This window comes from Larimichthys crocea, chromosome XIII (genome assembly GCF_000972845.2).
Source record: "Larimichthys crocea isolate SSNF chromosome XIII, L_crocea_2.0, whole genome shotgun sequence".
In the NCBI taxonomy this organism is placed as follows: Eukaryota; Metazoa; Chordata; class Actinopteri; family Sciaenidae; genus Larimichthys; species Larimichthys crocea.
In genome coordinates, this window is record NC_040023.1 from 48,122,496 (window position 1) to 48,148,443 (window position 25,948).

The following is a 25,948-nucleotide window of genomic DNA, read 5'->3' on the forward strand; positions in this document are numbered from 1 at the left end:
GATGCCCTGAACCATTCCAGTGGTAATAATAAAATCTCCTCTTAATCAATTCATCACATTTTGTTAAGCTTAAGAAAATCTCATGAATATATAAAAGAAAATACAAGTCCTGTCAGGAATGAATCTGAACTGAGAAGTAACTACCATTAGTCACTGTAGTGACGAGCCAGGTGTGTCACTGTTAAAAAAAACATTTTATTACTGTTGACTGTTTTTCCAGTAATTGCATAGCCCCTGTTAAATTTTCATTACATGTTATGTACTACTGTTCTGTATGAGGCTTCTGTTGAAGTATATCACAACTCTAATTCTATTAAATATCATAGTATTTTATAAAGAAGCTAAATTTGATCTTTATTTATTTCCCAGACTTGCAGCATGTCTTCACCTCCCGCACCGACTTCCTAAAGTTTGCAGAACGTGGCGACTGTCCCTACTGCCTCAATAGAACTCAAGCCACTGAGACTCACTTGATTAAAAAGCATTTTCTATGTGCTGTTCGTTTTGCTGAGGATGGCACAGGTGAGTTTTATTAAAACGGACTTCTGTTTGTTGTTTATTGTAATTGATTACCTTAATCAAGCAATCTTGATGTATGCTAGCTGATTTTCAGAACTTGGAAATGTGCTAAAACAATGTTGTTGAAAAGAAATTAACAGGCTGTCTTTTCTCTTTTCAGAAAAATTTGTTGTACCATGTACGTGCAAAGACAGGATCCAGAACAGAAGTCACTGGCACTGCCCAAACTGCAGAAAGATCATTTTTCGGAAATGTAACTTTGAGGTGCACCTATCGAAACAACATAGTATGTACAGCTTCTTGGCATTCTTATGACTTTACATTTATTTTCCTACATTTACATTCCTCTGTTGTTTTAGTTCCACTAATAAGAATATTAAATGATTGTTATTTAAACACTGACTAAAAGTTAGAGACATGATTATATATTCCTGTGTCTCTTTACTTCACAGAATATACAATACTACAGGAAAGCCAGGACACAGGTTAGTATACAGTATGTCTGACACCCGTCAGTTGTTCATAAGAGGAGGTGTGGTGGAAGAGAGTGGTATGCTGATACTTCATTTTGCTGCATGTAAAAACTTGTAATGCAACATTGTTTTTATCCACAGTGAGTCATCAGGAACTGCAGAACTCAAAGCAACTGCAGAGCAAAGTTGAGCAAATAGAAGGAGACAGAAGTGAAATAAAAGAACAAAGTCTGGAGACAGATCACGCCCCTTACTCTGCCTGTGTGGGCCTCTGGGACGAGGGACGTCCTCTTTCTAGTTCTCCTCCACCTCTGGAAACTCAGCTTGGTGATCGGGTTGGTGGAATATTTCAGCCAGCTGGGGAATATCAGCACACCATTGAAGTCGAGCTTGAGGAGTGGAAGAAGAACCATACAGCTCCAACTTTAAAGGCACGCTGTTCAAAAAAGAAAAAGCCTGTGAAAAGATCTTTACCCGTGTTGACTTTAAATCAAAAGAAATCACAGTTATCCGTCAGTCAGAATCCCACAGGTCCTCATTGTTGTAAAGTCTGTGGAAAGACTTTCCATTACATGTACACTCTGAGGACACATGCACGAGTACATGCGGTGGATAAAATCCAGATTTGTGGATTTTGTGGAAAACATTTAGAGTTGACAGAGAGTTTAGTCCAGCACCTTCAAAACCACAAGATGAAAAGCAAATGTGGTAAACAATTTTCTAATGATTCCTGTCTGAAACAGCATATGAGATTTCATAGACCAAAGGTTCTAAATGTGACCAGCTTAAAAAAAACACAGATGGGTGAGACACTATAGATGTCATAAACTTGTCAAAAACTGTTATATCTTGCTATGGCGCCATGTGGTCGACAGCCAGTTACAGTAGCTCTGAACACTTATTTTAGTATTTTTAGTACATTTTTTTCATTGTTTTTTCTACACCAATCCCCTGCCTTTATGTGTGCAAACAATTACTTTTTTTTTTGCTTCATTTACTTTTCTTTGCTTCATGAATACATCAGGTGACCCATTCAAAAAAAAAAAAAAAAAAAAAAAAGCCCGCTTGTTTACACTCAAGAACAGCTGTTACCGCTACTCCCACCATGTAAGAAGGAATGCTACCACAGGTCCTTCATTCCAACAGACTCTTTTACACCAGCATGACTTTTCTTACTTGTGTATATGAGCTACTGTGTCATGTGAACTTCCCCAGTGTGGGATCAATAAAGTCTATCTTATCTTATCTTATATTCTGATCCATGGCAGTAAAATCCACTAAATAGAAAGCTACCTGCCCAGAGATGTATTTATGGGTAGAATAACTCAGTCCTGGTGCTTGATGTGTATTGTTAATTGTATCTTGTGGTATTCATAAATTTTGTGAACTTCTCTTCTGATTAAAACATTTTAAAGTTATATTCACATATATCTTCCTTACACATTTTTCGATTTTTCCAGAAATCCTCAGTTTGGCAGGTAGATAAAGTCACACCAACACAAATAGAGCAGCCCTAGGACCCAATGAAACATTCCCTGTCAGTGAATGATTTATCTTTTTGTTATGATTGATCAAAATATTCCTTTTTACTTGGCTGTTGCCTCTACAATCTCTACAATCTCTATCAAATCCAGCTATCTCAACCGTGGGCATGTATAACAAACCTTTACCATTATCATCCATCACAATGGACATGTTTGTCCAAAATTATTCCTCTTTATCTGGCCATCAATTTGGCTGTGGTGTTAGTGCATATGGCACATTTTCTTTGTAACTAAGTCTCTCTCGACATATTTTGGAGTTCAAATTTAAATTTTTCTAACAGATCAATAGAACACTGTGAAATAAAAAGTGCTATTTTCTTAAGTCATTAAAGACAAAAATGTCCATTTCCAAAAAAAAAATGCTATAAAAACCTACAAATTAATATTTGTTTCTATGTAAATACATTTGCATAATATCATTTTCTGCAATAAAAAGGAAAAAATAACTCATTGTGACATCAAGTAATCAAACTGTCATTTAAAGGGATAAATCCTCAAATGATTGAATGTTTGGTCCTTTTGAGCAGGGCTTAAGTTGTTTAAGAGATTTATGCAGAAAAAAGAAAGAAATATTAATATATAATGTTTTTATAGCAGTTTTTTTTTTTTTTTTTAATTGAAAGTGGACATTTTTCTTCGTCCTTAATGAGGGCAGCACTTGGAAGTGACTTTAAGAGGGTAGTAAATTAAACTGACGCCTGAATGAACCTCTTGAAATTCACTGTTACATATAAGTGATCTAATAAATATTTACTGGAAATTCTACAAAAATTATTGTTGGATATGAGTCATACATTTGTACTTTGTATTTCTTTGAAATCCAATAATGGACAAGTTCACTGTGGGTTATGAGTAATACAGTATTAAGGTATGATGTCTAAATAGCAATGGAAATGTCAGGGGCTTATCATTATTGCTGTTGTCCCTCCGGTCCATCGTCGTGGCTGGGAGTTGTCGGTGCTGTTTGCTGGGTTTCGGTCCCAGCTTGTGTCATGTCTGTCCCATGATGTGGTGACTTTGTCCATGGCAGGAAGGAAGAAAGGGGGGGAAGCGGCACCGTTTGACTCGTTCCGGAGAGTCTGTCCTCATCCAGTTTACCCCCCTCCCGGTTAATTTACAGTAACTCCCGGGCGAGTTACTGCCTCCTTTTGGTTTTACACGGAGAATATGGCTGTGTTGAAGATACAAGACCAGGTAACGATATCTATCTAACTGTCTGTCTAGCTAACAATCTAACGGCAAGTTAACGCTTCGGTTCTCACTTTCTGTAAAACTAGTAAACGCTACTTTGAGCTTTTCTATGTGACGTTAGACAAAACACCATGTCTACCGACTTCATTTCACTAACAGCCTTAACTAATATTACAAAGCTAAGTGTATTCATGGAGGATTAAACCAGTCTGTAATGTCGAAGTTAACGTCGCTATCGTCTTAACCGTTAACCCAACTGACACGTTAGCTAACTAGCTAGCGGTAACCAGGTTACCAGAAAACCAGTTAACGTGGTAACCTTGCCAACGCCATGTCACCTGTTGCTTTACGTCAACTTAGCTCAGTTAAAACGGGTCAGTTTCGTGTTAAATTAATAGTTACACCGTCGTTTTTTTGGCTTTCTTCGGTGTTTGTGACTGTTGCTGTTTTGTTTTGTTTGTCCTGGTGGTGATGGACTGGTGAACACAGCTGGATAGCTACGAGGTTAACAGGGTGGCTAACTCTCGTTCTGCTAATGTTAGTTAGCAACTCATGCAGGATAAGTAACGTGCTGTACGATTATTAAAGTAAAGTTAGCCACACGTATTATCTTGACTCGGATTGAATGTTTCCGATTTGACTTGACTGCAAGCATATATTGTGCCCGGGAGGCTTTGCTGCTTTTTGTCAGCTGTCCAGCAGCTCGGCTCCCTGCACATTTTCTCCGGGCTTGCTGTGGGCAGTCACCTGTTGCTGGAGATAAGAAAGGCTGTCAGACTAAAATAGCAGGTGGTGCTGGCTCCAAAAGTCTCCAGCTGTGGTCATGAATTAGACGCCTTTCCACACGCTTACATCAGTTGTTGTTGGGAACTTAATGGCAGTGTGCACACTTCGTCAAGTCTATCCTGTCACATTGACATAGGTTTGTCTGTTGCATTTTAAATAAAACTTATAAAGTCTTGACAGATAGAAAGAAGTAATATAATATACTAATTAAGGTTCAGCTCTGTTTATTGTAGCAGAGACTTTCTAGTGAGCTGACCTGCACCACAGCAGCTCCCTGACTCTTTAATTAATTAGTATCATTGGTAACACCTGTGTTTACCCTGTTTCATGTTAAAATGGCTGGTTCAGTTTATCACCTAACATAAAGGTTGACCTTTTGTAGTTATTTTTGTATTATGGAGTAAAACTACCAAATATTTATTGGATACATATACTCATGTGATGCTTTTCATATAATTGTAAATTGTTTGTTTTGTTATACAGAATTTAAACCTGCTTTAGCTCCGGCAACCCGTGACAATGCAGTGGGATAACAGTTGAATGAAAAATAATTGTTATGTTATGTTATGGCAGATAAGTGCTCCAAAATCCTATTATGCGTCTGTTCAGAATGAGCCTAAATGGTCGTAGTGAGATACTGTTTTGTAACTATGTGGAGTTTGGTAAAAAATATGAACATCAAAGCGGGTCGTCCTTTTCCGACCAGTCTTCTGAGTAGTCGGCAGGAACGCAACAAACAAACGGAAGCGTGTGTGCGTGATTAGACCCCCCCCTCTCTATTCTTCATTGTTCTCTTGTAGTGCTGGCTGACAGACAACTGGACAAAATGGAACAAAAATAGTCACTCTTATAGGGCAGGAATGGGGAGGACAGGAGTGAGTGTCACTCGTGGCCAAGGCGTCTGTTCGTCCTCTAGAGGGCATCCTGCAGCTTTGGAGTGTGTCCTGGTCCTGACCGAGCTATGGTCCTGTCTGAGGAGAGAGATGGAGGGGGAATTAAAAAGCACACACTCAGTGAAAAGAGAAGGTCAAGCATACAAGAGAATGTATTGTAGTTTTGTTTGTGTATACTAGCCCGGGGCTCTTCAGATGTATCCACGATGCATGCATCAGCAATATGTTGTTAATGCCTGGTAGCCAGAGAGCCTCTAAGCACCATGTAGTGAAGTGAAATATGTACAGTATACATACAGAGCAATCTATTTACGTCCACATTTCTTACTGATAAGCTTATCCGTTATGTGCCAGGCCATTGTACACTCCAATATGCAGTGAAATAAATTAATTTGGACATGACTAAAAATAAATGAAACTCAGCACCTTCCGCAAAAGAGTCAAAGTGAAACTTAAGCTGCTTTGTCACGATCTGGCATTAATATCAGTGTCGGTTTCATATCAGGTTTATTTCGGTGCATTAAAACTTATATCAGCTCAGATCTGTGTGATGTGAATCCTCAGTTTGCCATTCAGTCAGAGCGTTTCATGGATTGCACGTCATGATGGTCAGAGCGTGCATACCATACATGTAGCGTCACTGGTACAGTGCTGCTGCCGTCCGCGTGGGTATGTGTCCCAGCACACGCACACACACACTCCCACACATGCTGGTCTTTGTGTTTCTGGACTAGGATTACATTACACACAGTGCATCCTGTTGCAGGGTCAGAGCAGAGGTCAGCGCACGTTGCATACTTTCACTTACACATGCGCACTGTCACGTTGAGTCTCTCGTGAAAGCCTGTAGGCTGCACTGGGATTTTATTCGTGATAATACTGCGCCTTCATCCTCTTGTTGTTGCGGTGAGGTCGGGTTCTGCTTGTGCTGTAGGAGCACCAGCTCAGCATAAATGGAGCAGGTATTTGAGCTCGGCCTGTCTCATGAAAGCACGTGTCCATCACATCATAAATGTTTTTTTGTTTGTTTTTTTCTTCAATTGTTTTTAGGAATGCTTGTCTCGGTTTGCTTTTGATCACTATGCATTGTATGAAAAAGTGATCATATCTACTCCACAGACTTGCTTGACTACGAATTTGAGTCCTGATTACATCTTTAACCACACACACAGTCCACAGAAAGGCTTACTTCTGTTTGGGAAATGGTAAAAAATCAGCTCTGTAAACATCCTTGGGCTATGCGATGAGATTATCTCCAGTGTTTGCAAATGGGATAGACAAAACATTGGTTGTTTGTTTAAATGCTTTGCTTCACAAACATCATTCTTTATTTGTGTTTTTTGAAGCAAATCTGTAACGTCAAACTCAGTTGCTGCAGGAGCAGAAAGACTGTTAGACTGTGTTTTTTATATTAGGTTTATAAATGGTAAGCCCATTAGACTCAAAATCTAGGCCTGCAGAAGGCCTCCGTCCAACTGAATCTCTGTCTCTCATTCGCCCTCTCTTGCTCCGTCCCTCCCTCGGAGTTAATGGGGTTGTGTGGCTTGGCAAGATTGCTCCTTTTAGGATCTGTGTTGAATATGAAGGAGACGGAGGCACACACACGCATACACACACACACACACACACACACACACACACACGCACACACACACACACACACACACACACACACACACACCGAAAGACATGCACGCACAGACTGGTCTTGTTAGCTACCCTCACATTCTCTGGCAAAGCCAGTCTGTTCCAGTTTTATAATGAGGAGATGGGGACTTTTGAAGTTATGCCACCAATACACCAAAGAGGATACTGGAAGCTGCACGCATACACACACCAATCTGGTATCCATTTTCTTTTATTCTCTCACATTTAGAAAGAATAACCACTTCTGTTTTAGCTTTGACTGTCTGAAAATGGAGACCATCAAAATCTTACTCAGGGTTTTTTGTTGTTTGTTGTTTTTTTAGGTTGCCTGAAGCTCTGCCTCGGCTCAGTGCTCCACTCTTTAATATACAACAGTCAGAGCACTGGATTTATGAAACAAGGATCATAAAATCATGATACAGACTAGGGTTGCAAAATTCTGTGAATTTTCAAAATTGGAAACTTTCCATGGGAATTTACTAAATTGAAGGTTGGCACAAAACAGGGGACTTAAATATATTTTAGCATAATCTTGACTAAAACAACCACATTTCATGCAAGTACACTTGAATATCTGTCCTCAATCACATGTATATAGCACACTGCTTACTTCAGGGCTGTTGAGGCCACAAGCACATGAAAATGTATTCATACAGTAGAAAGCGAGCTGATAAGTTAGATGCTAAATTGGCTATAGCTAGCATAATTTAATTGACAATCTTATCATGATGCTATCTTACCCCCAATTACTAAATTACCCCCAATTTCCAGTTAATTCCCATAAATTTCCATAAGTTTCTGGGTTTGGGATATTTCCAAAATCCCTCCAGCTTAACATCCTGGAAAGTTTCTGGTGAATTTCCAGAAACTTTCCACCCCTTTGCACTGAATTCATGAAACAAGGATCATAAAATCATGACGCAGACAGACAAACAGTTAGATGTCCAGACAGTGTTGAAGCTCTTAACACTGGATGCTGAGGATAGCGGGGCTTTCAGTAAAGAATCCACTGACGCCTTTATTATTAAACTAAAGTGAACCCACAGAGGAAGTTACCTGATAACAATTAGGCTTTAAAACAGGGCCCCAACTGTTTGTCAGTCTAGTTTTATCTCGCAGCGCTTGCCATTCATTTCTCTCTTGTGTGTATCAGTCCTTCTTATCTAAGTTTCTGTCTGTATTTTCCATCATTTTGTTTCATAACCAGTTTGGTGTCCCTCGTCCCGCCTTTGTCCTTTGCTCCATTCATCCTCAGCTTTCTTTGTGTTATGCAGCGCTCTACAGTAGCTACCTGTCTACAATGATATTCTCTCTGGTTCCCCTTTCATCTCTTCTCCCCTCCCCTTTCTTTCCACTTTCTCTCTCTCCCCTCCCCCTCCTCTCCCTCCTCTCTCTCTCTCTCTCTCTCTCTCTCTCTCTCTCCCTGTCTCTGTCTCTCCTTTTTGAAAGAGCTGGCTTCAGCAGTCTGCCTGAAATGAGCGAAGCATGCCCACACATACACTGGCTGCTACAGCCCCCGTCCACCCTAATCACAGGGTCTCTTTGCGTGTGTGTTTTCATCTGACGTGTGTGTGTGTGTGTGTGTGTGTGTGTGTATTCCTGGCTGCAGCACAGCACTGAGGATATGTAGCTTCCTGTGTGCTGCTAGGCAGCCCAAGCTCATTCTGCCGCATGCCGCTTACCGCCACCATTACGCAGAGGAATTCCCTGCTGTCTCCACTACTGCTGCTCACAGAGAGTGCGAGTGTGGGTTAGAGAGGAGGAGAGGAGCCATGCAGCAAACCAACACTGACAGATAGAGGACAGAGCTGGATTTCACATTGGATTTTACATGAAGATGTGCAGTGTTTGTTTACTGGAAAACCTTTCAGTTGATGAGATTTACTGCTGACCTTTGTACTTCTGAATTGCGCACGTATGTAAGAGGGAACACAGTGTATTTGTGTGTGTGTGTGTGTGTGTGTGTGTGTGAGAGAGAGAGTGTGTGAGTGATTGTGTCGGTGTGTGCGCGTTAGTCGTTTGTTCCTGATGCGGTCAGAGCGGGCTAGCCGTGTTTGTATCGTGGTGCTGGAGGAGGTGGAGGAGGATGAGCCCTCTTCTTCGCCCCCACCTCCCCGGCCCAAATCATCTCCAGACCGCAGATCCCATCATGCCTCACGAAGGGCTGCTGCTCAGGAGGACAAGGTGAGATGGGCCCTTCTGTTTGGTTCTTTATTGGCTGAATTAGAGTTAGCTGAATCTGAATCAGCAGCGATTTTTTACCTTGTTTTAGCGCGAATGACAACATTCCCCTAGGCTTTAAACAGATTAGTGACTTCTCATACCTGTGCTGAAGTACATAGTTACACGTCCCATTGCATAACAATACATTACACTGCCAACACTCGCCTACCAGTGCTAAATATAGCATCAATACAATCACCAATATAGCCCTGCCATATGAGATGTCTGCTGTTTTGTATAGATAATCAGCAAAGCCTGGGCCTTTGTAGTCTCAAGTGTTGGCTGAAGCTGACTATTGAACATATTAGCATGGCTTTCCATTCTGCGAGAGCTGCTCTTTGAAGTGCACACGAAGAAAGGGGGGAAGCCGGCTCTGATGATGATGTTTGTGCTGTCAGTACATGTCTACCTTCTCCAATCTCCGACATAGTTGCAGCGGTCATCAGTATAATAGGCATGAGACAGATGCCGACATGCCTGACAGCCCCACTTATTTTTAGTGGACGAAATGAGAGAGGGAAGAGGCAAACAGAGAGTGAGGAGCAGCTCATCATAGTAACTAGGTAGTAGTGAATGGTGCTTGGCAGCCCTTGCTGGGGAAAAAGGTGTGCATGTGACAAAATGTTATCAGTGACACCCACAGCACTTATTGGACTTTGAGTGACAGATTGAAAAGGAGGGAATGGCAATACTGATATTTAGACCAGGCCTCCTCTAAGTCATCATCATTGTCATGTCAGTGTTTTTTGTTGTTTTCTCAATACATTTTCAACAATGTTGCAGCACAACGGTGCTGCTTACTGTAAGTTGTATGTAGTCATTATTATTTCTGAGTTAAAATCCTTAAATTAATTTTCCAGTTTTGCTGAAACATAGAAGCACTTTGCTGTAATTATCAGATAATGGACTCAATAGACAGGAGTGTTATTCTAAAAATAATAAACTCACTTTGTCTTAGGAGTAGTTGTAGTCTTCCATGTAAAAACGACAAAGCTCTTGCCTTCTGTAAAGTGCGAGCCAAAGTTCTGTTGTAGATAAATTACTTTCACTTTGATTTTTAGTAACAAGGTCTAATGTTCTATTTGTTATTGAATATAAAACAAAAGTCACAGAGGCAATACGTCAACTATAAATATAAAAACATCCTGTGCCTAACTGCATTTTGAATCCAGCATGCAAAATTAAAAATAGTGTCACTTCCCCCAACATGTAGTTTGAATGGACGCACTGTTCACTGTTTACAATCCCGCTCAGTATCAGGCACCATGCTCTCATGCCAACTCTGTTTACATTCATGCACGTAGATGAAACCAAAGAGACAGATGTGTGCTCAGTCTGTTTTCGTCTCTCATGTATCTGCAGATGCTTCAAATCGCTCCCAAGGAACACCCACACGTTTTATATCTGGGTTAAATTGTCCTAATAAATAGTTGAAATGATTCAGCACGTGGCTAACCTCGTCATTTCCCCCCTTTCTACTTATCTGTTACATATCTCTTTACATTCTTATCAGCTGGCCTTGCACAGTGTGTCAGGAGAGCTTGAACCTCTCACACTCAAACGTTTACGTAATGCTGGTGGTGTGCAGGCATGCATTTACGTGATGTATGTTGAAGCTGCTACGCTCATAAACAAACTGGTGATATACAGCCATTTGTGACCTATGGATCTCTCTCCCAGCTCAGGATTATAGTGTCTGTATGTGAGACTCACCCATTTGTAACTCTCATAACTCTCACTGATAACACAGTTGTCAGCATAGAAAACTACTGCCTTGCAAATCGAGTATGCAAATGGTACATCAGCATTTTTTTCCTTTTCTTTTTTTGGTCCTTGTAGCCGTCTCTGTTAAGAGCCATCTTCAACGTGGACCCAGATGAAGTTCGCTCCCTCATATTCAAGAAAGAGGATGTCAACATTCAGGTGAGTCACTCTTCTTGCTATTTCCCCTGACTTTCTCCTAATATATATATGCTGAATAATGTGTCTAATAGTCTTTGACACTGTAGCTTTACACAAACACACCATGATGTATTAAAAAACACCAAAGAGAGCAGCAGTCGGCCAGCAGGATACAATTGATCTGGGTTCCTATCGATCACTTGACTGACTGAGAGTGCCTTCTGGCAGGTTCCCCACCTTATATTGCTGTCAGCCAGAGCAGAACACATGAACAGTTCATAACACTGCCCTCTCCTATAGTTTAAGGACATAACCTTCACATGATATATCATATATCTATCAGTTTTCTCTCATTGCTTTCACTCTCTGTCCTTAGTCTTTGAATATATTTTCTCTGTTTACACCACGTTCTTTCACTTTCACATTCTTTGTTTTTCTCTCGGTGCTGCTGTCTTTCTGTGGGTATATAGTGCTGGGGTCATCACACTGAGTCTTCCTGGAGTCAGCAACACTGGCACAGGCCTATTGCAGTCACATGACATTTGTTTATAGCCCCACTCTGTTGATTGCTCTCCCCTGCACTGACAGAGAGAGAGAGAGGTGGGGGTGCTGCAGCAGGGTGTGTTGGGGAGTGATGGAACGAAGTGAAGAATGCCAGTGAACACACAATAGACATTCTCCTTGTGGCGCTAGTCTCACATTTCTTGTGGTCTGTCACAGTGTGAGGTCTATAGATTTTGTTCGGGGCATGTCACCCTGTCATGATGTGTGTTTGTGTGTGTTTCTGTGTGTCTCAAGGCCTGTGTTTATACAAAAAGCTGAAGTAATGTGCAAGATTAGATGTGTATCTCTTTGCGTTTTGGGGTCTCCTGTCAGGATAACGAGAAGCGGACGCCTCTTCATGCTGCAGCCTATCTGGGAGACGCTGAGATCATTGAACTGCTCATCCTCTCAGGTAAAAGCCAGCCAATGAATCGATGTATTCAGCCCTCCATTATCTGTCCACCTCTAGAATCCATTCAACTCATCCATCCACGCTGGCTATTAGCAGCCATCCATGCATGCATCCATCTGATCCTGTTTTTATATCTGCTAAATTAGTTTCTAAATGAATTCACATAAACACATTGCATTTTATTGCACAGTTTCAAAGGATGCTGATGATTATTTAAATATTTGAACCAGCTAAAGCTACGTCGGACTCATGTTTGTTTTTGTTTGTTTTCCCACCATGCCTCTTTAAACTCCTGAAGCCGCTGCCTGTTCCTCACCTCTCTCATCCTCACATGTTGCTCTTGGTTTCCTGAGTAGTTTCCATGCCTGTGTGTCTGCCCCCCTGCTGACAGTCATGCGTTGGTGACTGGGATTCATCAATCATCAGATAGGGTTTATGTCAGCTTGACTTACCGTGAAGTCAGCTGAGCCCTTCAGGAGGTGGGGCCAGCCCTGTCGTAACACAAGCATAGTGGGGAAGTGCGTGTGTTCACTGTTTCTCAATAATGTGAAGAGCAAGCAACAGGTGCAGCTTTGGGGCTATTTTAACCCCTGAGTTGTGCCAAAGAGGCTCATGGGAGTTTTTAAACTTCCAGGCACTGCTGGCTCTTTACACCCCTTTCCCATATGTCACGTAAAAACTTTTAAATGGACAGATTGTTTTTTTTTTACTCTTCACGCACTTTCTCTTGGGTATCTTTAATGTTTTAATGATGACAGGTTGCCAACATGTTTTCCTTTGCTGTGTCGGCCATTCTTGACATATCCCTGACATCTATCTTTCTCTCTCATTCTCACATCCAAGGAGCCAGAGTTAATGCCAAAGACAACAAGTGGTTGACTCCTCTTCACCGAGCTGTCGCCTCTTGTAGTGAGGTAACAAACTACACAAGCACACCACTGCTAATGTGTAGCGTGGTGACTCTACTTGTTATGGGAATGTTTTAAAGAAAAACCCTTGAATAAGGAAGACTGGATTCAAAGTATTGAAGTTTAAGTTAAATGTATTATTCTCGTACAAGAAGCAGTGTTTAACAGTGTAACACACACAAAGGGGTTACAGAGAAAAGGCTCCCTGAGGAGCTCTAACCGTTGGTTCTTATACATTTTTTAATAGGCTGTCTCGGACACCTCCCCACTGATACAGTTAATATCATAACCTTTTTTTTTTTTTGCTCAGTAATGAACCTTATGTTCCCTATCCAAATGATACTTCCCTAACCTGTCTCTCTTGTCCTTGTACTATGGATTTATAATTATCTCTCCCTGCCAGCCTCAGTAAAACACAGGCCAAATAAGGGACGTGCACGAGACATGCAAAAAACAGGATACACACACTATATGGGTTAAAACATCTGCACCCTAGTATAATCCTAATTTTTATAACACTACTGTAATTATGTGACTACGTACTTCTCTGAGTCTCACAGTTAGGTTATTACAGCTTTTCACACCTTGGAGAAGGCCATGTTTGATAAGACAGACAGCCCTACTAAGGGGGCATTCCCACTGAAAGAAGCACTGCAACAAAAATGCAGGCTTCATTTCAACAGATTAGTGCAACATCACACATAGCAGATAAAAATTTGTTGTAGCTACCTTACAGGAGAAAATGACTGCTGCTGGGATAACATTTACAGACGTGTACAATCTGAACCTAAAGGAGTAAAATGACATAACCACAGTGCATTGTGTTGGTGTTTGATAATCCTTGAAAATGTATTCTTCTTGGTCCTGGGCAGCATGCCCGCGCTAACACAGCCCCTCGTGTTGTTTCTCATTCTTAGTGCTATTGTCAGCATGGAAGCCCCCTAAGAATAGCAAGACTTATAACCACCCACACACGGCCACCTGCACACACTGGCATGTACTTTGTTAGAACACTGAGACATATTAGAAAATAGACCGTCTGTCTGCACACTCTGACCCATTCTCACTCTCCATGTAGGAAGCAGTTGCAGTGTTACTGAAACACAGTGCAGATGTTAACGCCCGGGACAAGAACTGGCAGACGCCGCTCCACGTTGCGGCTAGCAACAAGGCGGTACGCTGTGCCGAGGCTTTGGTCCCGCTGCTCAGCAACGTCAACGTGTCTGACCGGGCAGGACGCACTGCCCTGCACCACGCTGCCTTCAGTGGACATGTGGAGGTTTGTGTCTATTTTAGACACATGCAGAGACACTTGAGTTCTTGTCAACATCCAGTTAATTTGATTTTGTGTGATAGATGGTGAAGTTACTGCTGTCCAGAGGAGCCAACATTAATGCATTTGACAAGAAGGACAGGAGAGCCATCCACTGGGGAGCCTACATGGGTGAGTTATGATCTGGAGTTCTAAGGCTGACACACTTTTTGATCAGACGAGATTAAGCCTCTGTCTCTGCCTAGTCATACAGCCTGCTTCCCGCAATGACTAAATCCACCAGTAAAAATGTCTTGACCTAGTTGAATTGGACTCATGTCATCTCTCCTCCTCCTCCTCCTCTTCCACCACCTCCTCCTCCTCCTCCTCTTACTCTTTTTCCTTATCCTCTTCCTATGTTTCAGGCCACCTGGAGGTGGTGAAATTATTGGTGGGCAGTGGAGCAGAGGTCGATTGTAAGGACAAGAAAGCATACACCCCGCTCCACGCAGCCGCCTCCAGTGGCATGAGCAGCACAGTGCACTATCTGCTGAGCCTTGGCGTCCACGTCAGTACAGACACATACTTATGCATCATACAATGTGACGTAGCTAAATCTAACAGTGAACCTAAACTCCACACGTAATCTTCTCTTCTTGCATAGGTCAATGAGGTGAACGCCTATGGCAACACCCCGCTCCATTTGGCCTGCTACAATGGACAGGATGTGGTGGTCAGTGAGCTCATCCAGGCAGGAGCCAATGTCAACCAGGTGCGTGTGCACCTTTCAGTGCAAAATCGCATGTGCGTGCTAATTGTGTGTGTTTTTAATTGTGTGTTAATTTGTATCTCGTTTCAGGTGAACGAGAGAGGTTTCTCTGCTCTCCACTTTGCCTCCTCCTCACGCCAGGGGGCGCTGTGCCAGGAGCTGCTGTTGGCCCACGGAGCTCACATCAACATGCTGGTGTGTCCATATACAGATACATTTTCATACGTGGAAACACAAATTTAGATGAAAAACAGTACTTGAGGTGAAGTGAGTGTGTGTATAGCACCTGTTATCACAGTATCCAAAGCTCTATACACCAACAGTTCTACTGCACAGTGACTAGTAGAGAGTTGAAATGACAGTGTTGTTAACACTTTGGTAGCAGTGATGGAAACTGATATTAGGTCCCCACCCCCTCAAGATGCAAGGCCATATGGATGATGAATGGGGAGGGGGTGGCTCCCTGAGGCTGCAAGCTGCTCAGGGAATATGTGTGTGGGTGTGTGTGGCGTCCACAAGGCGGTCCAAGATAGCTTCTGTTCATTCTAAGCTTACTAACACCATGATACTAGACTCACAGTTGAGTCAGCGTCCGACACTGACACCTTAATGTACTTCTGCATATATAGACTTCATATAAAAACAAAATGGTAATCATTGTCTTTGTCCCTCTCTGCCTCTCTCCACTGTCTGTCCCTCCATCTATCCAGAGTAAGGACAGTAAGACTCCTCTCCACATGGCAGCTACTCATGGGAGGTTCTCCTGCTCGCAGGCCCTCATTCAAAATGGTGAGAGCTCTTATAGAATGTGCTGTTTCACATCTGAATTCAAATCGGCATGTATGTCTTGGCAGTGATTGTAAATACATACATGTACACATGTCCTTTATTTGTGTGTGTATAGGAGCTGAGATTGATTGTGAGGACAAGAGCAGAAACACTGCCCTTAACATCGCTGCCCGTTGTGGCCATGAGCTCATCATCACAGCACTCATCAAACACGGAGCCAACACCGCCAAGTTCGTAAAACAATTGACATTTTACCATCTGTTTTATCTCTGCACTGGATCTAATCCCCCCTTTAGTAATAAAAAGCACAAATAAGAAAGGAGCAGTCTGATGACTGGAGATGGTTAAACTAGGGATAAACCAACCTCTTTTTGTTTTCTTTCTGTCACCAAAAATGCACCCATGCTCACACCTCATCCTCCATGTCCCATGATGACTTGCCTTCTCTGCCTTCAATTCTTCCAGGCGAGGCATTCATGGGATGTTCCCCCTACACCTGGCAGCTCTCAGTGGCTTCTCAGATTGCTGCAGAAAGCTGCTGTCCTCAGGTAGATTTGTACTGACCACATTCTTGACACTAAAATCACCCAGTCGACATCCTAATTGATGCTGATTGCATATTTGCTCAGGGTTTGACATAGATACCCCTGATGACTTTGGACGGACCTGTCTACATGCTGCTGCAGCTGGAGGGTGAGTCATCATTCCTGTTTACTGTCTTGCTGTTGAAGCTTTTTCTTTATTTCTGATTCAATCTTTTGTGTAATTGTGCCTGTATTTAGTACACATTTTTTGTAGTACAAACAGAAAGCCCATGTGTAGACTGAAATATTTATCTGTGCACTGGGCTACAATAGTATGTCATCAAAACATCACTGTTAAAGCTGTCTCTTCAACCAGGAACCTGGAGTGTCTGAACCTGCTGTTAAACATAGGGGCGGACTTTAACAGGAAAGACAACTTTGGAAGGTGAGCATGTAATTTAATTTTAGGAATGCGAGGAATTGAAATAAAAAAAAGTTCTGTAGACAGCTAGACTTTTGCTACATTTTGTGGAGTAGAGTATGAAATCTGGCATAAATAATAGCTGTTGACTCTGTCCATCCCAGGACTCCACTACACTATGCATCAGCTAACTGTAACCACCAGTGTGTGTTTGCCTTGGTGGGCTCCGGGGCAAGCGTCAACGAACTGGACCAGAGAGGCTGCAGCCCCCTGCACTACGCTGCTGCAGCTGACACTGACGGAAAGTGTGTTAAATTCTGTTTAACTGCTACAGTTTATAGTTAAGTATCAAAGAAGTGTCAGGTAACAGTTTCTTCTTTTTTTTTAATCTTCTTTGTGTTTGTCAGGTGTGTGGAGTACCTATTAAGGAACGATGCTGATCCAGGAGTGAGAGACAAACAGGGTTACAGTGCAGTGCACTACGCTTCAGCCTACGGACGCACACTCTGCCTGGAACTGGTGTGTACAGCAACTACAACGAGTGAAAAATATGTTGCATGTCCTACAGAGAGGGTTGGAAAATCAGACAAATCATGCACATAAAATTTGAACTTTTCCATCTGCTAAAGTGAACAGTAGAGAAAACTACAGAACGCAAGGTTACTTGTATCATAAACAGTCTTCGTCTGTGTTTCTTACAGATGGCAAATGAGACACCTCTTGATGTGGTAAGAACCAAATTTCCATCATCCAGTGTAACACAATGTTTGTACGTAGCTCCCTCTGTTGGGCAGATGGCAAACATGCTGGTTAGATGATCTGGTGGACAGATGAAGCTAGTGTGAAACGTCTTGTTATTGGTAGGATAACAAACAACAACAATAATGGCAGATCAATGTTGCATGAATATTGCAAAAAAAAGTAATAATAATAATAATAAAAAATAACTTTTTTAACCTAAATCTGCTTCTGTCTTTTAATAAATTTTAAGAGCACAGAGCTGTGGGACTGGCTTAATGTATGACGCAGTGACTTTCCATTTGTTCAAACCTGGATCTGAAATGAGATCTATGTAAACCGTCTTTGTGTTTCAGTTAATGGAAACATCAGGAACAGACATGCTGAGTGACTCTGAGAGCCAAGCCCCCGTCAGTCCACTCCACCTGGCGGTGAGTTCTGTTTGTCTCTCTCTGTTTCTCTACAACTGCATGAACAAAACAGAGCAGTGAATTTGATAGTCTATTGCTACAGGACCTCAGTTCAGTCCGTCTGTTGGTGTGTGTCGTCCATTGATGTAGGCTTACCACGGACACTGTGGAGCATTAGAGGTTCTCTTGTCGTCCCTACTGGACGTGGACATTTGCAGCCCAGAGGGCCGGACCCCCCTCAGCCTGGCCTGCTCCAGGGGTCATCAGGAGTGTGTCTCTCTGCTGCTGCAGCATGGCTCCTCACCAATGACCCGTGACTACACACACAAAAAGACCGCCTTACATGCTGCAGGTATACATGCAGGCATCTGCACACACAGACATATACAACCACAGTTTGAAAAGATTGGAAAACATGTAGTTGCTATATAAAAATGATTCATGCTCTAGCGTGTGTGTGTGTGTGTGTGTGTGTGTGTGTGTGTGTGTGTGTGTGTGTGTGTGTGTGTGTGTGTGTGTGTGTGTGTGTGGCTGCTGTAGCAATGAATGGCCACCCAGAGTGCCTGCGCCTGCTCATGAGCAACAACGACCAGCAGATTAATGTGGACGCACAAGACACCAACGGACAGTGAGTGTGTGTGTTTGTGCACAGACAAAACGGCTTAGGCTGGAGGCTTCTCTGAGTCTTTGAGAGATTTCTTTGACAAGTTTCACTCAAAAGATAAATAAATTCACTTTTATGTCATATTTCCACACTGTTTATAGGACTCCTCTGATGTTGGCAGTGCTGAATGGACACACAGAGTGTGTGTACTCTCTTCTCAGTCAAGGAGCCAGTGTAGAGAAACAGGACCGCTGGGGGAGGACAGCACTACACCGAGGGGTGAGACATTCACACTAACATGGCAGCTTAATTCATAATGTGTTATTATAATCTATTCATTAATAGTTTCTAAAGTTGGACCCTTCTCTCGCACAGGCGGTGACAGGCCAGGAGGAGTGTGTGGAGGGCCTCCTCCAGAGGGGGGCCAGTGTGTGTGTCAGAGACATCCGGGGTCGTTCCCCTCTCCACCTGGCATCCGCTTGTGGACGCGTTGGTGCCCTGGGTGCTTTACTGCAGGCTACCACTACCGCCTCACATGCTCACGTACACCTCACTGACAACCAGGGCTACACACCACTGCACTGGGCCTGCTACAACGGTACTGAGACACAGCAGGACACTCTTTGACAAACATGTCAAAATCAAAGTCTTCCAAAGTCAGCAAAGTCCTCTCTGTTTTCATAGGATACGATGCGTGCGTGGAGGTGTTGTTAGACCAGGAGGTGTTCAAGAAGATCAAGGGCAACTCTTTCAGTCCACTGCACTGTGCTGTGTAAGACAATTTTGTTTGTTTGTACCAATGACAATGTTTCTATGTCTAGAGATACTGAGGCTATGTGACATGACAATGTGTTTCAGTATGAACGATAACGAGGGAGTGGCTGAAATGTTAATTGACTCTTTGGGCACAACTATCATCAACACCACTGACTCCAAGGGCAGGTGAGACATACATGACATCATGTTTTTATGAAAGTTGTTTGCTCTGTCGCTATCTTGTTAACTGTGTTTGTGGCGATGCAGGACCCCCCTTCACGCTGCAGCTTTTTCTGACCACGTGGAGTGTGTTTCCCTTCTGCTGAGCCACGGAGCTCAGGCAAACGTAGTCGACACACACTCACGCAGGACACCGCTGATGATGGCAGCTCTCAACGGACAGACCAACACTGTGGGTCAGTACACACACATTGATTGATCCATCGATGCACGATTGGCCTTTGATTGTCTAAACATTTTTAATGTGTGACCATCTCGTGTTGTAGAGGTGTTGGTGAGCAGTGCTAAAGCAGACTTGACACTACAGGATACACAGAGGAACACAGCGCTACATCTGGCGTGCAGCAAGGTAATTCACAGAGACAGGAAATGTCATGGATTTATGGATATTAACACGTCAACAGGCACATAAGTATCTGTGACCTAGCAATGGTTATAATGGGACAACTGTACTTATGCATGACATGTATGATTATACTTCCTTTCCTCTCAGGGTCACGAGACGAGCGCCTTGTTGATTCTGGAGAAGATCAACGACAGGAACCTCATCAACTGCACCAATGCTGCTCTCCAGACGTACGTAGTGTTCCCAACAGTGCAGTCAGACACTCAGCTGAGCAGCTGGGTAATATACTAAGTTCAGACTGGACTTCTTTTAACACTGCATCTCCCTCCACCTTCCTGCAGGCCCCTGCACGTAGCAGCCAGGAAGGGACTGACAGTGGTGGTCCAGGAGCTGCTGGCTAAAGGAGCCAGTGTGTTAGCGGTGGATGAGAACGGTTGGCTTTCATCTTGTATCTATAGCACTCATCTCAGTGTTCACACGTAGCTTGAGATTAAGATGTGACTTTCTTCTTCTTTCTTTTTTTTTTTTTTTTTTTTTTTTTTGTCTTATCCACAGGTTACACTCCAGCTCTGTCCTGCGCTCCCAACCGTGATGTAGCTGACTGTCTGGCGCTCATCCTCAACTCCATGATGCCCACCTCCCCTATGGTCACCATAGCAGCTTTGCCTGCGCTTTCTCTTACTCAGACAGTCATCAACCACCATCCCACCAACAACCACATCTCGAAGGGTGTGGCCTTTAGCACCCCACCACCCCTGAGGCCAGACCATGCCTCTTACTGCAGACCGGAGCGCCCGCTCTCCTCTATCTCTGCGGACGATGAACTGAACGACTCAGACTCAGAGACATACTGAGGACATACCTGTTACTGGACAGAGCCCTACAATACTGGCAGGCTAGCCAGCCACTCAGGAGCCTTAATAGATCACTGACAAGGAATTGAAAGAGAGAAAATAGAGCCAGTGTGCAGATTATTTTTAGGTAAGCCTCTTGAAATCTAAAACCAGATGTTTGTTTCTTTAAGGTGCATACCTACAGGGTGGAATATAATGTACTAAAATATAGAATAAGGTGAATACACACTACATTTCTCTCAGACAGTATCACTGTATGGTCAGTAACATGGCCAGTGTCTTTTTAATAAGTGATGTTTTCCTTTTTAAATTAAGCTACATTACTCTTTGCGGATCCTTTCTGGAGTGGTTTTAAGCCTTTTCACAGTTTTCCCTTCAGCTATTACGAGAAGAGCATCTACTGGAGAAAAGCTCAGAGGACTGCTTTTTTAAGCAAGATTGTCTAAAGAAGAAACAGAAGGACAATCTCATGGGACCAGGACATTGATTACTGTTTTCCCTACTGTACTTTTGAGTTTTTATTCAGAGCTTGTCCTCTGTCACATTGGTAATGCTGCGTAATTGTTTTCGAAAACCACTTTTCAATTCCTAGGAGAGGAAGTCATTATTGAATCCTATGAATTTATTCCGAGTGGAAACTGAATCCTTGGGAACTGATTCTGACAGCAGGTGGATGTAAGACCTGATTACTGTATGATTGGTCCAGGAGTCATTTGATTGACGACCCCAGATGAGCGGCCCAAGGAACTTTTAGCTTGCAATGCTGTAACTACTCAATGTCTGTGTACTGTACTGGAGACAGGAGAAAAGTGGCTGACACTGTGTATATGTGTGTGAGTGTGTAGAGATGTGAGGTGTGTTTGTGCACGTTTGTGTGTGTGTGTGGGGAGTGAGGGAGAGAGGACTTAACGATTATTGCCTTTTTAGGAACAAGCAACTTTCAGGCAGGATGAACGCTACTTGGTGCAATGTTTATAAAGATTAAGTAATGAATGAATAAAGATATTTGTTTTTGAATTGTTTTTGAATTGTTGAAGATAAACGTGTAACACATCAGTTTTTTAAAATGTGTTTGATATTTTTCTCCCTGACACACACATCTATTCCAAAGCAGTTCATTCATTGTCCAGGTGATACATTCGTCCGTACAGACAGGCAGTGACCAGCCCACTACTCATGTTTGAGTGTTTCATGATCACTCTGCCATCTGCAGCAAATTCCAGGTGCTCTGGCTCCTCCAGGACATGATTGCTAGCTAAAACCGATGGATACACATGTCTGGTCCCAAACTTCCCTTCCAACGTGAAGTCCATTTTAGTCTTAGCCTCTTCTACCTCCTGTCCACAGGAAGTGACATCCATCCGTTCACAGCGGACTAGTGCACACACCTGCAACAGAGATACAATGAATGTGAAGTTTCATAAAGCAGTTTTAAATATGCAAACTTCTTTTCATTCATACCTGTAGGGCGTAGCGTCCGTTCACAGTGTGTGTTCCGGCAAATGCTCCCAAAGCGTAGAGCTCTTTACTGCTGCTCTGTGTTAACCGCCGGTACTGCAGGTGACAGCAAAAGCTGCCATTACACACCTCCACGTCACCTTCTGTCTCGTTTAGGAGCACGAATGTAAATGGATCGTACATCATGGATGAGATGAAGGTGGTGGAGGAGGAAGGGGCTGAAGAAGCAGTTTCAGGAGGAGGAGAATCAAAACAGTTCTCTTTGTGACAGTATTCATTGTTTGTAGAGGTAGATGATGTGAACTCATCAGTAAGTGCCTCCTCCTCTTTGGCTGCACCCTGCTCCACCCACAGCGGGTCTAAAACTGGCACCCTAGCCACCAGCAGCCTGCCCTCCTCTAGGTCTCCTTGCTTGGCGTGGTGATAGGTGGCAGAAAAAGGGGTGTAGATGCCACTTCCTGTCATGATCAGTTGGTTGTTACGGATGTTGGCTGCTAGCAGGGTGACGTTGGCACCCAAGCTGAATGCCCGCTGAAACTGGATTGTGTCCAGAAGGGGGAGCTGGTTCATCCATGCTGTGGGGAAGATCAGCTGACGTACACCCTAAAAGGGGTTCAAAGAGAGGCAGATTAAAAGAAGACCCAACACAGGAATGTAGTTGGGTTCAGAATTTTAGTGGCTCTTTTTCTACCTTCTTCACCAGGGTGACTGTGGGCTCATGGAAGAGTATGTCAAAGCAGGTCAGGAGGCCGAACCTCCCAGCAAAAGGTGTATCAAATGTTATGATCTCAGGTTGTGGTGGAGTGTCAAAGGCCATCTCAAAGTAAAGATTGTACTTGTGGTAACGGGCCACCAGCAGGCCATCTGAGCTGTATGACAGAAGTAAACAGTTCATGTAAACTATAAAATGATGTATTGGTGCACTCGCTGGATATCAGCGAAACTACTTCTATTTTAGTGTCTACACTGCACCTGAAAACCACGTTGGTGTTGAATTGCCAGCGTCCATCAGAGGGACAGGAGGGGTCAGTCTTCAGGGGGCAGGGCTGCAGGTCAGGCATGTTGGCCACCAAGTAGAGATTATAACGACGGGCCATACAACTCAACCTCTGGAGAACCTGTAGAACACAACCACACTCAGATTGTTCTTCCATGAGTGAAGACTGAGCAGCCTAGTGGTGTCTCCAAGTTAGTTTATCTTGTTAGAATGGCCATTCAATAACAACATCAAATCTAAAAGTATGACTGTGCACCTCAGTGTTATTGTATTTGCCCGGTTCTGTGCAGGGGTTCCAGCTCTCCTGCTGGGGGTCAGGAATGGTTTCTAGGTAGCCAGAGATTGATGAACGGCTGAAGTTGAATCCCTGAATACCATCTTCTGGAAACACGAGGATCTGGGCACCCTGACCAAGGAAATGTGAGGACAGAGAAGGACCTACTATTACAGTTTCTCAATTGCTAAAACACTAAAACCCATTGGCTGAACAAAGTTCTCAGTTGCCTGAACTCATTTAGCTGATTGTGCAGTCTGTTGTCAGTACATTCAACCATTTCACATGGTGAAACACAATTTGCAGATCTCACTTGCACTTTTCAGCAAAACTCTAAACACATTCTGCTCTCTAATACACGTTATCCAAATTTGTAAATACAAATAGAGCAGACATGTTATTGATTAAACACAACCACTCAAAACTGATTTCACTTGTTTAAGATGATGTGACACAGCCAAAATAAGCCAGATCAGAGAGCAAACAGGTTGTTGAAGGTGGGAATGAGAAAGTCTGAGAATGGATAGAACAGGGGTCGGAACAATGCGAGGTGGGGATGAGGAGGAAGAGGAGGAGGACAAGAAATAAGAAGAGGAGGACAAAGAGTTTAAATATCCAATGAAATTCAATTAACAATCATAGGCCGTGTTTTTGTCCATATGAGAGTTTACTCAGGAACACCTGTTTGCAGTACGACTTCATAAGAAATGACTTTAATTGAGGATTACTCTGACTGCGCTTTGTAAATGCGCTACTAATCAAACAGAAACTAACTCTTAAATGTAGTGCTATCTGGTGATGATCCAAGTTCAGATGACTAAATATTCTCAAATGTATGTCGAGTGATCAGTGATTTAAACGTAACATTTAGATTCAGATTTAACAATTAGATTTAACATTTAGATCTAAATGTAACATTTAGATTTAACATTTAGATCTAAATGTAACATTTAGATTTAACGTTTAGATTTAGATTTAACGTTTAGATTTAGATTTAACATTTAGATTTAGATTTAACATTTAGATCTAAATGTAACATTTAGATTTAACATTTAGATTTAGATTTAACGTTTAGATTTAGATTTAACATTTAGATTTAGATTTAACATTTAGATCTAAATGTAACATTTAGATTTAACATTTAGATTTAGATTTAACATTTAGATCTAAATGTAACATTTAGATTTAACACTTAGATTTAGATTTAACGTTTAGATTTAGATTTAACATTAAGATTTAGATTTAACATTTAGATCTAAATGTAACATTTAGATTTAACGTTTAGATTTAGATTTAACGTTTAGATTTAGATTTAACATTTAGATTTAGATTTAACATTTAGATCTAAATGTAACATTTAGATTTAACATTTAGATTTAGATTTAACATTTAGATCTAAATGTAACATTTAGATTTAACATTTAGATTTAGATTTAACATTTAGATCTAAATGTAACATTTAGATTTAACACTTAGATTTAGATTTAACGTTTAGATTTAGATTTAACATTAAGATTTAGATTTAACATTTAGGTGTAACATTTCACATTTGGATTTAAATATTTAAAATATCTCCAAGTTGACAAATATTGTTGTAAATGTGCAAAAAAGTGACTCTCAGAAATTCACACCAGTTTTTTAAACATTGTTTGAAGCTAAATGTGACAAAATGTTGCTGTTATTTTCAGCGTGAGCCACTTTACAAACGGCACCCCATAACATACAGGACAAAGTCTGTTAGACTGTGAAGAGTTTGACTTTGAGTACAAGTTACCTCCTTTGAAGACAGTTAAAGTCCAGTTTAAAAGCTTTCACAGCACATGAGTTTTGAAGGATATGAATATGAGACAAACAGAGCGAGTGATAAGAAATACAGTTTCTATGACCGAGGAAACAAACATGTCTCTGTCTTAAACTCTGTCCTGTTACCTGCTGAGCGGCCCGGACAGCCTGCTCCTCGTAGATGTCCAGGTTTCTCTTCATGTGTTGCAGGGCGGCGCGGCGGGACAGGGGGACGTGAGGCTCCGGGTTCAGGATTAAGTTGTGCTCGTACACAGCAGCAACATATGAGGAGTCCACAACCGGCTCAGTCTGAGCCGACGTTAAGGAAAAACTGACAATGGCCACAACAAAAAAAAACATGGTTTTCTTCCTGAGGCAACGTTAACCTAGACGGACTAGTTAACGTTACATCACCGATCCTGAGAGGTCAGGAGTCCCACCAGAGGCAGAGGTAAACAGAGCTGACTCAGCTGGGTAAGTTTACAGGTGATAAGAAGCTCCCCGTGGGGATTGTAGTGTGTTTATGATATGAATATGGATCCACGCAGTTTGTGCAGCAGCTCCATGTTTTACATTTCAAACATTTATCTGCACGACCGCCCAGGACGGATCACAGAAAACAGGATTTTCTCAGCACTAGCGGCAACCTAGCAACTAGAGGTAAACAAAGCTTTTATTTTGAAAATACAAAAC

The 25,948-nt window shown here is 42.3% G+C and overlaps 3 protein-coding genes across 6 annotated transcripts in view; 2 read left to right on the plus strand and 1 right to left on the minus strand.

Annotated features, from left to right (window-relative positions):
• Positions 1 to 3,576, plus strand: part of LOC104927464 (zinc finger protein 879) — a 5,427-nt gene extending 1,851 nt beyond the window's left edge. For 2 of the 3 annotated variants that reach the window (XM_019262635.2, XM_019262634.2), the window contains exons 3-7: positions 1 to 22; positions 370 to 522; positions 680 to 805; positions 972 to 1,004; positions 1,134 to 2,410. The exon at positions 1 to 22 is cut by the window's left edge. In XM_019262635.2, the coding sequence (XP_019118180.1) occupies positions 1 to 22; positions 370 to 522; positions 680 to 805; positions 972 to 1,004; positions 1,134 to 1,810 (1,011 nt within the window). In that variant the 3' untranslated portion in view covers positions 1,811 to 2,410. Of the gene's footprint in view, positions 23 to 369; positions 523 to 679; positions 806 to 971; positions 1,005 to 1,133; positions 2,411 to 3,420 lie in introns of those variants that run through there. The other variant, XM_027286821.1, reaches the window with a different exon arrangement.
• Positions 3,577 to 3,592: 16 nt separating this feature from the next.
• On the plus strand, positions 3,593 to 21,800 carry ankrd28a (ankyrin repeat domain 28a). 2 transcript variants are annotated; one of them, XM_010741534.3, is made up of 29 exons: positions 3,593 to 3,730; positions 11,116 to 11,199; positions 12,055 to 12,133; positions 12,977 to 13,047; positions 14,120 to 14,320; positions 14,398 to 14,485; positions 14,719 to 14,861; positions 14,958 to 15,065; positions 15,153 to 15,257; positions 15,773 to 15,851; positions 15,967 to 16,081; positions 16,317 to 16,399; positions 16,481 to 16,544; positions 16,752 to 16,820; positions 16,961 to 17,101; positions 17,204 to 17,315; positions 17,498 to 17,524; positions 17,891 to 17,965; positions 18,095 to 18,296; positions 18,485 to 18,572; positions 18,710 to 18,827; positions 18,924 to 19,146; positions 19,233 to 19,320; positions 19,407 to 19,490; positions 19,572 to 19,720; positions 19,811 to 19,893; positions 20,038 to 20,120; positions 20,232 to 20,323; positions 20,446 to 21,800. In XM_010741534.3, the coding sequence occupies exons 1-29, from the start codon at positions 3,704 to 3,706 to the stop codon at positions 20,742 to 20,744; spliced, it is 3,180 nt and encodes a 1,059-aa protein (XP_010739836.2). In that variant the 5' UTR covers positions 3,593 to 3,703; the 3' UTR covers positions 20,745 to 21,800. The 2 variants fall into 2 exon arrangements, with proteins under 2 accessions (XP_010739836.2, XP_010739835.2); XM_010741533.3 differs by lacking the exon at positions 3,593 to 3,730 and adding an exon at positions 8,503 to 9,237.
• A 33-nt stretch (positions 21,801 to 21,833) lies between these two features.
• Positions 21,834 to 25,877, minus strand: LOC109139331 (biotinidase). Its single transcript, XM_019262656.2, has 6 exons — positions 25,403 to 25,877; positions 23,456 to 23,605; positions 23,175 to 23,320; positions 22,894 to 23,071; positions 22,206 to 22,805; positions 21,834 to 22,132 (listed from the first exon to the last, which is right to left on the minus strand). Exons 1-6 carry the CDS (start codon positions 25,613 to 25,615, stop codon positions 21,860 to 21,862), a joined length of 1,560 nt encoding a protein of 519 aa, XP_019118201.2. The 5' UTR covers positions 25,616 to 25,877; the 3' UTR covers positions 21,834 to 21,859.
• Between the last annotated feature and the right edge of the window lie 71 nt (positions 25,878 to 25,948).